General features: G+C 42.1%; 1 protein-coding gene across 5 annotated transcripts in view; it reads left to right on the top strand.

The window, feature by feature from the left end:
- Window positions 1-759: 759 nt before the first annotated feature.
- LOC125987835 (novel protein similar to vertebrate membrane associated guanylate kinase, WW and PDZ domain containing 1 (MAGI1)) overlaps window positions 760-13,448 on the top strand; it is a 37,908-nt gene continuing 25,219 nt past the window's right edge. For 2 of the 5 annotated variants that reach the window (XM_049752364.2, XM_049752365.2), the window contains exons 1-2: window positions 1,367-1,570; window positions 10,819-11,108. In XM_049752364.2, coding sequence (XP_049608321.1) covers window positions 1,488-1,570; window positions 10,819-11,108 — 373 coding nt within the window. In that variant the 5' untranslated portion in view covers window positions 1,367-1,487. The other 3 variants (XM_049752363.2, XM_049752361.2, XM_049752362.2) reach the window with 3 other exon arrangements.

Raw genomic sequence — 13,448 nt, 5'->3', positions numbered from 1 at the left:
GAGGACAGCCCGTCACCCGTCGCATCGTACAATGAATGTACGTATCAGTAATTGTAACAAAGCGCCTTAACAACACAAACATTTCAACATATATATGGCATGATATAAAATGGCTTGGAAAAACATTTTACTGGTAATTTCTTGATTGGTTCATTGAATTACTCCAAATCAGTGGTTGTCAAAACGTTTTACACTAGTTCACAGATTGATTTAATTTTACCAACTCGACACAAGTTTATTTATAGAGCACGTACTGCTGTATTCAAATCATTTCTGTACACAGATCATTTTTCAAACTCCAGATTATTGTTTATTATTTACTGTTATTGTCACTGGTCAGAATTCAGTTTTTTTGTGATTCTATTTTTCTCCTCCTCATATTAGCACCACAGATAAAACTAATGTAGAGTGTGTGTCAGACATTGAAACCCTGGTTGAAGTTGGGACGGGGCTGGATAAGCAAATTACTTCCACCCGCTTAATTTGAATAGGCCTATGTCTATGTCTTATTTATTTATTTTTTACAATTACCTGAGTTAACCATCTTTTAATCAGCACCATCAAGTGTTCAAATTTAATAAATTCAAAGGACTGTTCCTGCCCCTCCTTTTTTTAGTGTATAACTTGTAAAAAAATATGAGAACTGAATTCTAGAAACGTGTAGAAAAAACTTTTGCTCCTCTGTTCGGAGTGATGATGTTGCAGGTAGATCTCTTGAGACAAACAAGGGGCGGTACTTTAAACTCCTTTTCTCCCCTCCCAAGCTTCCGCTCCTCAACTTCCCTCATGACCTTAGTATTTGCCCTCTTGTCGACGTCTTGGCCACTATTTCGCCTTTTGGGAGCAGCGTGGAATCTCTTTCTTTTTTTCTGTGGACATCTCCGACAACTACGATCGGAGACATGCGGTTTTCCCACCTCGTTTTGTGCAACAATAGTCGCTCGCTCGTTGTCTTGAGCGCACCACGCCTGCACCTCAATGACACCTCGGGCTAAATGTTTTGTCAATACCAATAGCGGCAATTTAATTTCTAAAATTATATAATAAAAAAGAAGAAGAGAGAAAGGAGTGATGACAATCGTGCCAGGAGAAGCTGGTCCATAGAATTTATTTGGAACATGAAGGTAAGAGCTTGTTCGGAATTAAAGTGTTACGTTGTGACGTCATAAGTGAAAAGAGCATGCCAGGCATGATCCATATAGCGTTTAAAAGCAGCTTGCCAGATTTGTGTGTGCATGCGTGAGCATGTCAATGTGCCCCCCCCCCCAACCCACTCTCTCTTTCTCTCTCTCTCTCTCTCTCTCTCTCTTCTCTCTCTCCTCTCTGTCAAAATATCCCGTCAGCCGCGCGCATCCTCTCGAGTTTTCTTTCTCCGGGACGCGGGGGCGGCGGCGGCACTCATCACTGCAGCCAGCACGCTTATGCTTTCTCCAAACCAAAACATAAATTCCCAAGTGCAGGATTAAATATTCACCCCTGAAACGGCAATGTATATAGACGCATTCAAACGGATCCTCTTTGAGCGGCTCAACTGCTTGAAGAGAATGTGTGTGTGTCAGCGCCACGGCAGGTCAGTAAACATGCAGGGAGTGATCCAGCATTTCCACCTGCATCCGTCGCGTGCATGCGTGGAGTGGGGCATGATGTCAAGTGGTTTACATGTGCTGCGAGTCACGTGGACAGGTGAAGTCTGGGCACAGCAGGTGAGCTACCTGAGCTTGTCAGGCGTGTTTTTTTTCCACTCCAAAGTTTACATCTTGAAAAAAGTCCGTGTTACTTCTAGTTAAGTGGTGCCCTGAGATAATCGACATTCTCCATTATGAGTGAATTAAGTAACTGCCTCCAAACATACTCAAGTTTTTCCTCATAAGTCAAAGCCTGTAATTGTTCAAATGACTGCTCGTATCTCAAAAGACTTGTGAGTCCGGTCACTTGTATCTCAAGGCACAATTGTATTTTACATGGTCCGTTGCGTGATAGTTGTGTAAGCTTCTGCATTTTGTGCAGATGTCTGACCTTCCTGTGTGTAGTTTGAAGGTTTTCTGGAGTCACCAGCATGGCCACACAATGGTGAGATTTGAGTGATCAGACTTACAAGCTTTTCAACCTTCAATCCCTTTAGCTTCATGCTAACAAACCATGCAAAATGCCTTAGACAGGCTAACAGATAGCGTTATGTCACAGTGTCACTTTTAGTGAAATACAAATGGTGGAGCAACACACGTAGACAGATAATGTACAGACACAAATACAGGTATATATTTTTTTGTCCTCTTCAAAGACAGTAGCTTACTGAAGTACATGTGGACTGTGTATCTGTAATATAGCTACCTCGAGGTGACTAAGGTGTGCTCCACAGAAGGAGCAGCACAATGTTGACAAAAAACTGTGGCAAAAACTATTGCATTCTAGTTAATTATTTCAGTGTTATATGTTTTCATGAATACAAAGTACATTTTCTTCCTATTTTGTTGTTGTTGGCCAGCTGAAATGGATGAATGGCATCCCCTTCCCGCTTTTCAACGGGGTTAGATGATTTGTCTTGGAAATGTGGACGCATATCAAATCAGACTTGTAATGGGTGGATGTTTTCTGTCCTCGTTTGAGTGAGGATGCGCATAAAGGCCTCAAGGTATGTGTTATTAGTTGAAGGGGTGTCCCTGCATGATGCAGGGGAGTGACGGTTGAGTATGGCTGGCCCTGACTTCTTACATTGCTCTTTTGCTCTTTCCAGTCAAGGATGTTGTGATGAATTTGTTATCATAATAACACAGTAAAGCCTGCTCTCGCCCTCACATGATGTGGCGATAATCGTCCTAAGTTTGTATCACCCCGTGAGTGGGAATGCATTTGGACGGGGAGCATGACTAACAAGAGGGGAGGAGAAAGCGAGGGGCATCTATCCACTGTCATCGGAATGCATCGGGGAATTGCTGATTGCCTAATTAGGTACCTCATGTGTCCTTCGGCTTTATGCATATTCATGCTGCTGTTTTAAGGTGAGGCGAAAATAGTGTGTGTGTGTTTGTGTGCACGTGCGTGTGTGTGCAGTTTACCCTTGACAGGGCAGGGCTACGCAGGCACATTCTCCCATCTGTGGTCCAAACCTTTGCTCCCAGCCACTGCATTTAGATTCTGCACTTGTAGTCTGCTCTATTCTTAGTCTCCCCACATTTTACGAAATCTCAACGACAACATTCCCATGCTCGTTTTTTTTTCAGCGTGATTCAATACGGCTCAGAGTTAAGTGGTTAAACTCGGATAGAACGAGCGAGTCAATGAGAGATCAATGGCGATGTGTGCGGTTACAATTTACACAGGGCCATATCTGAAATGTCACGAAAGCAATGAATCTGTGTATCCTTGACTCGGATGTGAGTTGGACAAGTGGGATCAATATTAGGTGGTGAGACAGGCTGCAGGAGGAGACGAGGGATGGGTCACCTTCAGCCGACGCTGTACTGATTCAGCACGAATACACTTGGAAGACACACGCCCAAAGAAGACCTGCTTGCGTGTGACCTTCCCTGTGAATCGCTAATTTCATTTCACTATAAGATTGGAGTCTATAAGCTTACTGCATATTATAGTGACTTTACCCATATTAAATGTGGCAAAACTGTGTAAGTGAATTCAAAGAATTTTCTAATGTTTTGGGGGTTAGAGTTGGGGGGCAGGGCTAAGGCCTGGTAGACACCAACAGTTTTTGTCAATATTTTGCACCAAAGGACATCCAATACTAATATTTTATCTCAAGGACTAAAGTGTGTTAACATTGAATTTTGTGATAGTACTTAGTGTTAAAAAAATATTTGTGACAGACCTCATAGATGAAGATAAAAATACAGGCATTTTTGATATAGGGGGAAAAATCATCTCTGGACTCACTATTAAAATGTGCTTTGCTAATGTTGTGATTGATTTAAAAATATGTGATGGTACAACTAAAAAAATAACAGGAGTTTTTTAGGCAGAGATTTTTTTTTAATGCCAGAAGCTGGTAGTTTTTAGTCTGCCACGACACGTATTCTTGGGGCCAACAACATCAAACGGTTCACTTTCAATCAGGTCACGGCTATGCGTTCGTGTTCACTTTCGTCCATCTCGCCCTGTTTTTTTCCACGTTCATAAGGTGACCCCCAGAATAGATGACTTTACCGCCCTCATCTTTTTCTTTGAGATATGAGATGTCATCATCTGTTAAAAAAAATACAAGTCTATTTTGACAACACTGATATCTGTTTTCAAATGTATGGAAAAAAAGAAAAAAAAATCCTTTATTTTTTTTTTTTTTGTTGTGAGCTGGATGAATAAGTGCAGCATTACCCATTTTTTCTATACGCAATTCTCAGTTGATAGTTTGATCAACTTATCCGTGCTTCCTGCCGGGAGCTCATCTCCGGCCGCAGTGTGAGGCGTAATGTGTCACGGCAGACTAAGTGAGAGGACCTCTTGTCTCAGCGGTATTTCTCATCACAGCGGTGCACGTACACAGCACACAACATGCACATGCTTTCCTTGACCTTGATCCCAAATGATAAAGTGTCCCCTAAGAGAACAGTACCCCGACCCAGTTCTCCTGACAGGTATGTGTCACTAACGTTTCATCACGAAGGAGTCTCAAAAAGCTGCACAGGTATTCAATGGACAGTTTTGTTTTTCATGATTTTAGTTTTTTTTTTTTTCCAGTTCAAATTTGGCAGTTGTTAACAACACTTCTCTGTGCCGTGTCAAATTTACAAGCTTTATTTTTACTTCTCAGGGACTTTAGAGCATCAATATCATGAGTAAAATCCTTCCAATGCTTGATATCTGCAGTGTTTTCATGGGACACTCTTGTAGTCACTCAACGGCGTGGATTTGAGATTTGCTGCTGGCGTGCAAAGAAGATCCCCAGTACTTTTCATTCCATGTATTCTCTTCCTTTTCATGTACGAGGTCATGTACATTCCCGTACTTTTCCATGTCACTGTGAGGCCTATGTTTTCCCAGCCACAAGCGTTTAATCTTTTATTTTTAAATCTGCCACTGCTGTCCATTTTGTGCGTGGCACTCTCGTGCCCTAGATTTGGAAGTGGGCGAGCAGGACAGAGCTTTAGTTCAGCCCGTGTTACTCGCGTAGTTTGGTGGGAATGTCAGGAGGTCAGGGTACCCATGCCTGAAAAGATGTCGGAGGTGTGAGGTGGCTCCTGCGCATACGCTACTACTTGTTGTTCCGATGATCTTTAGGTCACTGCTTATTTAAGATGCTTTACTTGGATGACCTCAGCAACACCCCCGGGAGGATGCTGCGGGAAGATTAGAAGCGGCATCTTTCACTACATGTCAAAGTGGAATAGAGAGGCTTTATTTTTGTTGTGCGTGATGGGGAAAATCATGGCCTCACTTGCAATGTTAACCCAATGTGATTATGGAAACACAGCAAGTATTCATCTTTATATTGAAATCATGATTGATAAAGGATGAGATTTAGTTTTCCCTTTTTTCTGTTGGTCCTACGATACTATATATCACGAGAGATGGTGAATTGCAGTTGTCATGCCAATGCAAGAGATTGTGAGATCAGAGATTAGAGATCAAGTGAAATGTATTTATATAGCCCTTAATCATAAAAGAAAAAAATCTCAAAGTGCTTCACATGCACACAGTTGACAATATTAACGACATCCCCTGATCTTAACCGACAGGAGGGTAAGGAAAATCTCACAAAACCCCAACTGGGGAAAAATAAGAAACCTTGAGAAGGGACTTCAGATGAGGGGATCCCCCTTCATAGATAATATGATACCTAGACAGTATTAGTTCAAATAATGTGAAAGTCCATTTGATCAGATAAAGCGGTTCAAGAACACATCTAAAGTGAAGTTGGTCAATAAAATTCAAGACTAAATAAATAAGTCACGTTTTAAACATTGATCAACATCTCAGTTTTATCTGGGTTAAATTTGCAATTGTTTCAGCGGGATATATAATTGTGTATCATCGGCATACTTACAATGAAAATTAATGTTATAAGTAAGTAGGAGAGGGCTTCATCTCAAGGCTGCCATTTTAAGGTCCTGTCTCCGTCCCCACCTCACTAAACATATTTCAAACAAATGACCAAATTCCCGCATCTTTCCGACTGCAAATAGCAATCAAACAGCTATTTGCACATCATCCATTTTAGCTCCCTCTTACGCTTGTCTCCCAATAGATGTTAGCTGTGGTTGACGTGTCTAGTATTTTTCCCTTCATGATAAATGATCACATTTGTGCTTTCATCTTTCTTTTGTCATGTGAGCAGTGAACAAAATAATTTGCATTATTTTCCGCTTGCTGTCTTTCGTCAACTAGATGTTTCACATATGGAAATATTTGCTATTGCTTCCACGTGTTCAGTTGCTATGTGATGACTCGGTGAATATTGCAATTATCCAGCTGTGTGTGCTGTTTAAATGAGCGTGCGCTTCAATAGAAATGTGTTTTCTTTGTTTACCTCTGAATGTGCAGGAAATCATTGCTCATGCTGACTTTGGTCCTGCTTATTCAGACGTATGAAAAAGTCCTGTGTCCTTCCATTTGGTCGTTTGCTGTGAGTGCTTGCATCCAGAGACACAATTAGGGCTGTTAGGCACATTTGAGCTGACAAAACACACAGGCAGCCCATCAATATTCACCCAGATTCACATTTAGGAAAGACAACCAATTGAACTTGAAAGGGGAACACATAAAATAAAACATCAAGTTGACTTACGTAAATTCATTGCACTTTCGGGCTGAGCTAATAGAAGCGGCTAATTTGGTTATCGTGGATCACATTTAGAGCGGAAACAGAAAGTTGACGGCGGCGTGTTCATTTTAAAGAACAGCAATCTCTGACGTCTAAAGCTGTGGCAAGCCGTCCTCACTTTTTACAGCTTGGCTGGATATGGAAAATGTACAAAACGGAATTACAGACCATTTATCTATTTGCTGTTTCAATGAATTACAATTCTATTCCAGATATCTGGAATGAATATTCCGACCATTCAGAATGTAATTACGACTCGTCAGAATGATGTAGTTGATTGCCACTGTCCTGCTCGCCAAAATTTTCAAATGATAGTTGGCGCGTGTTTGTCTTGCATCCAATGTTAGTCAAAGGGTCATAAAGCTAAAAAAATCATATGTCCTCCACCAAGGAAATGCAAAGTAGACATCTGTGTTTGATTGTAAATCAATCGGGTCACTTTCAAGCCTTCTTGATTTTTCGCTGAGCTATTTAATTATTCAGTTATCCTAATTGATGTGTGTCATATGCCTTTCTTTGCCTTCATGAATTGTAGAATGAAATCATAATTCACAAATCTTTACATTCTATTTACGGTGTAACTGTTTTTATGAAATTCAATATTACAGAGTATTATTTTTCTTCATTAAAAACATCTTTTTTCTTTATAGTGGGGTAGATTTGAATGGATTAATGGCCTTTCCATTAATTTCAATGGGGACAGATAATTTGCGATTCATTTGTTTTCAGTTACGAGTGTGATCATGGAACAAATTCAACTCGTACCTCAAAGCAGTGCTGTATTGGTTCTATACATGATGGCAGATGCGTACTAATAGAAAACAAAGTATTTTCTCAACAGCCAAGTGACACAGCTGTTAGTCTCTTCCGTGTGCTATTATCGCCTTAAGCCACAAGCTTTTTTTCCAATCTGAGTAGACAAATAAAATGAAAGGGGATTTCTAAGAATAGATTTCACAAGATGTGCATTTTGCCAAGGACTGATTGTGTAGTTGTCTGAAATTTCACTGCGCAGGTTTTGGAGGGGTCGAAGGCCACAGGGACTCTGACTTCCCCCTTGCAGAATTGTGTCGGAGAGGAAGTCAGGGAAAGGAGATCTGTACTGGTCAGCGCTTTTTTCACCTCAAGGTCACAAATTGTCAGTGGCGCATTGTTTTTGAAAGCCAACATTGACTGTGCATTGTGTTGTCTGCGTTCATCTCTGTGACGGATTGAAGCAATTTCTATTTTTTATTTCGGTCATGCTCGGGTAGTCAGGATGCTGGGTAAACTCTTCAATAAATTTGTTTATCTTAATGTTGATAATGAATGCAAAATATTTCGTCGGGGTCACGGAGCAATACATGCACACTGACAAGATACGAGCACTTGGAAAATGGCAATGCAGTGCACGAACAGAATCTGAAAATATTTGATGTTCATTCTAATTTAAATAAATTAAAACAAAACCTAAAAAAATATTTCTGGACAGTTACGTCATATTCCATGATTTTTATTTTTTGTCCCCCCTGTCATGTCTAGCCAGCGTCCTCCTACTGATGGCATTTCAGTGCAATGTTTTTGAATGGACTGATGAGTGTGCAGCGATGTCAGGGTGTGTGTCAGCGGCGTCCAGTTTTGGGGCGCCCTGACAGGCTGCGACTCATTAAAGCGCCATCAAACGCACGAGGTCAAGACAACAGTGAGCATTCATGTGACTCATAGCACACGCCGCAGAGTATGCTCAACAGGATTGGAATAATACCCAGCTCCAATCAGTGATTTTATTTTTAGCATTTCAATCATTGCAGACGACTGCACGGATGTTTGGAGAACTCTTCAGATCAACCACAGAATGAGCGGATGAAATCCGAATAAAGAAACGCGGAACACATCCACGACATCATCAGGCGCGGGATTTCATTTCTGATGTTTGCAACTGTCTTCAGTTCCTGGTTGTTGTTGTTGCTTGAGGCATTTGGCCTTCAGTTTTGTCGGTTCAGCAAGTGAATTGCATGCTCAATTGGAATCAGGCCAGGTGATTGACGTGGCCATTCCGCTTCTTTGCCTTGAAAAACTTTACGGTCGCTTTCACAATCATCTTTGGGTCATTGTCCGTCCGCACTGTGAGGCGCGGTTCATTGAATTGTGAAGCGTTTGGCCGAATATGAGCAGATGGTGACCAAAAGTTGTTTTTTTTCCCCCACAGTCATTCGCAGTGTGGATGTGCAGAATAGTACAGTTGCTTATCATGACAATCATTTTCGGAATAAAACCTGCCTCATTTGCACCAAATAGTCAGGTTGATTTGTATTATGATGTTTTTAGGTGGTACTTGGTGTGAAATTGCTGGTTTTGTGCAAGTAGGTCCAGAAAATCAACTCTTTTTGGGCAAGCAGCTCTATTTACCAAGCTCGGACTCATGTTGTCTTAGCCAAGGTCGCTTCCTGCGCCAAGCCCAGGCTGAGTGGCGCCTCCCCATCACCATGTGACCTCTGCACTCCTCTCATGTTACTCCTGTCAGAGAGACTATCCGTCTGTCTTTCACACCGCTCATTTTCATCCTTTCCTCCAATCGCAAACAGCTAAAAGAGAAAATGAGGATCTCTGTCACTCCCGCCTGTCAAGAAGAAAAGATAAGATGTATAGCGTCCTTCCTTTGCTGGTTAATAGCGCCGCGTTCAGGCTTTGGGGTGCCGCCGCTCAGGCTTATCTGGTTCTAAAAGGTTAGTCTTGTTATCCTTCTCGTAGGCGAGGGTCATCGTCGTCTCACATTCGCCTAAGAGGATTGGAATGTACTGATTAAGTGATGCATAATGGCTAATCTCCTGGCTAAGGCAGAGGTGGTGTTGTATGGATAAGTGTAGCAAAGTTTGTTTGAATGCAAATGTCCTGCAGGGTTTTTGAAATACATTTTATGAGGGTGATGTTTTGGAACCCACAGTGCTTGTTTTGACCATGTCAAAAATCAGTTGTCTGTCTTTGATTGGCTAGCATTGAAGTCGGCTTTGACCACTCCCACAGTGGTGCACCCCTCCCTTTTGTTGATCTACCTGCCAGTGCTCATGTGCGGAATACGTCAGGTAGACAGGCCTCTGAGTTTCACCGCGTGTCATGCAGGATCTACGAAAATCATGGAAAATAGAGTGAATCTAGTGGCTAAACAATCATCAGGCGAGTTTTTTGTGCGAGAGGATAAACAAAGTGTTTAGATTTAATGTATGTAAAATAATGTTGCTAAATTCAAATCATCCATGATGCTCATTTTCCTATCCGCTGTCACTCCTGCTTCCAGCTTCATGTTGAAGTCCAACACTTCCCAAATGTGTCTTTGGTAAGCTCCGTGCTTTATTGCCCACACGGTGTCACACATTGTCACCCTTTCCCGGTGTCAAGGTGACGTAGGAATATCGTGTGCTCTCTACGGACATCGCAGCTGTCACATCACAGTCACCTCAAAGATATCCGCACGGCATTGTGCTCTGAGTCTTTTTTTTTTCTCACCTTTTCCATGAGGAAAAACAAGAAAAACGTGCTTTGCAGCAACAACAGAATCTATCAATGTGCGGTCAGCTTTTTCCCATGTGAGCACATACATGTTTACATAACAACACGTCATGGACCTGGGACGAATAAGAGGGAACGTTTTGGTGTGGTGACACAGCCACTTGCTGTGCTGCTGTGTGTTTGTGTTCAAACATACAAACGCAGTTCCCACACTCCATAATGTCAAGAAATGAGAAACAAAGCAAGCCCTCAGAGCTGTTTGTTTGATTTTTTTATTTATCTACACGCTGCATTGTTTATCAATAACACCCAAATCCAGTCCACATCGAGGGCTTATGAGTAAAAGCATTTAAAGATCGGTAATAAATAAAATGGTAACAAAATTTGATGAAAATTTCTCTTTGAGTTAACGTCAAGACAACATATTGAATATATTATCTAATAAAGTTTGATAAAACCTTCCATCTGAATTCACACTCCCCTTGATGCAATTTTCACTTAAATGTTCCATATTTCTTAGTCATATGACACCTCAAAATTGTGTTTTCTTTCTTTCGCAGCTCATTTGCCATGTCTAAGACAGCCGTGAGGAAGCAGCACTGGCGTTCCAGGATGCAGGATACCTTCGTCCCCTTGATCGGCTCATCAGGGGAGCTCGGCGTGGCCGTCGGAGGAGGGGCTGATTACGGAGAGTTTCCTTTTGTCACGGCCTCTCCGGGGGATGGACTCACTGTGGGCGACATCATCCTGGAGATTGGAGGAACGCCTGTACTGGGCATGACGCTCGGAGACGTACGCGGGGTTCTCAACTCCTGCCCCCATCCTGTCCGCATCAAAACCGTGTCACCAGGTAGGATTCGGCCAAGCTAACGCACTATTGACCTTTTCACGGTGACGTCACAAGTACTTTGGGGTGGCAAAAACCACATGGAAAGAAATACCTGCATGTCATTTAACTTGAGAAGAGTGAAAATAGAGTGAAATGCTCGAATGATAATTTTAGTATATTTAGTATAATAAGTGTCAGTCAAAAAGATGCTACGTTCTGCTGGCTGGCCTTATTTTACATATCAATAAAATAATAAATAAAATAACACTTACAGTGATTGGGTAGGTGGTGGTGGCCCCCAGCATCCAACTTAAGGGCCCCTCCAAATAATCATTGATAAGCACTGAATCCAATAAGAATGCTATAGTTTCCTGACAGATTTCCCCTCGTCTGCAAATCCAACCCCGCCGATGTCAATCAATTCCCAGCGCAGACCCGCCCTCCCTCTGACAATCACTTTCCAACGGGCATAGAGCGCAGACTTGACCCCAGGCAGTAACAGTGATTTGCTCACTGCTGACCACCTATCCTCATTAATGTTGTGGATGAACAAGAATCTATCTCAGCTGACTTTGGACAAGAGGCAATGTACACTACACACTCGACATGTCACCAGCCAATCACAGTCCACAAGCAAAATTATCAGCAAATACCCCCAAAAATGTAGCAGACGTGCCAAAATGTCTGTAGCTTTTATTGACTTATCTGTTTTGCTCCATTGCACTTGTTTCATCAGACTGCACCCAAACAGCCCATCACTCCAGTGTCCAATCCGTCATCCATAATAATGTTGTTCTACACCCCCGCAGCACCCCCAAGCCAAATTCACCGTCACTCGCGTTACGATGCTGATCCGCACTCGTCAATTAGTGCGGCTGTGTCAAGGCGATACGAGGTCACGGCTGAATACCTCGTGGGCAGGAGCGCGGCCATATAGTTGTCCATCAGTGGCGTGGGACCTTGATGATAACAACACGGGGCACGGCTAACGGATGCCTCGGTCACTTCGGAGCGGAGTAATATGTCAGCCGAGTGTCACCTGAGCGCATCTCCCCCGTGGCCTTGCCGCCTTGATTGATAGCTGATTTGGACATGGGGGTGTAAACGAGGACCTTTGCTCCAGCTCCCACTGCCACGGGCGCATCCGTGATCATCTCGAAAGCCCGCCCATCCATCCGCTGTCGGAGTGACTGCGTGTTGCGTTGACAGTGATGGATGAACCGACGTGCCAGGTAGTTGAACGACTTTTCCTCCTACTTCTAGTTACCGAGTAAACTTAAGTCTGGAAATACCAATATACCAACTTACATTTGAACTCAACTATGTCAACCCAACTCAAATAGTTCTAAATGAATTTTAAGTTTCTGAATTTTCACCTCATCTTTTTGTGAGTGGTGTACAACAGCAAGGTTGTTATGGTAGCAGCATGAAAACCAAATCAATACCAGAACAATGCTTAAGCATGCTACTTAACATCCTCCGCTTGCCTCTCCCGGCCCCATTAAACCAGATAAATATGCTCGCAGTAAGCAAGCAGCGTAGTTAATAGCAAAACACCCGCAACTATTTGCTCGAGTTAATCTAACGTATTAGGGGGAAATATAAAAAAGGGTGCGCTGGAATAAAAAAAAAAGAGAAAAGCAGGAGCTGGGGCATTAGAATGTATAACTAATGATGTTCAGCTTCATTAGGCGCGGACTATCCTGAAGGTTATTTTGGGGTAATAATAACTGATTTACAGCAGTAATGAATAGAGTGCTTAGCAGATTTTTATAGCTTGTATGAGCATCATTTTTTTTAATGATACACAACTCTTAATAAATAATTCAATATTTAAATAAGGGCTACAATAGATGACTTCAAAATACATATTAATACAAGTAGAAAAAAAATCGACATCTTTATAATCTAAAGTGCCGGTAAAGTTAATGTTTTTTTTTTTTTTTTTACGCTGATTCTGACTCGACCTTCATTTTCTCTCCAGAACATCATACATACTACTTAATATGAATAAAAGGTTAGGTTCAGAAACAGGTGGATTTTTTTTCTGAAGCAATAAATTATAACTCATCGTGTAGTAGATTTCAGTTCACTGTTTTTATATTTTAATAAAATATTTCCTCATCAGTATCATCAAGTAGCAGATGGCGGCAGACAAAATACATATCATAGGCTATATACATATATACATACAGATGACTCCAAAACCTCTAGCACTCTGACATTTCTTTTAATAGCCCAGTGAATTCCGTCTGGCAGCACTGGGGTGCAGACGGCGAGGCGCAGCGGCAGCCCGCAGGGCAAGCGTCGTCTATCAGTGTGACTGACAGGCTCGGAGATGCGCTCAGTCCATCAATAACG

Source organism: Syngnathus scovelli, chromosome 2 (genome assembly GCF_024217435.2).
Source record: "Syngnathus scovelli strain Florida chromosome 2, RoL_Ssco_1.2, whole genome shotgun sequence".
Classification (NCBI taxonomy): domain Eukaryota; kingdom Metazoa; phylum Chordata; class Actinopteri; order Syngnathiformes; family Syngnathidae; genus Syngnathus; species Syngnathus scovelli.
Note: the sequence above shows the minus strand (reverse complement) of the source record. Positions and strands in the feature narration are given on the sequence as shown.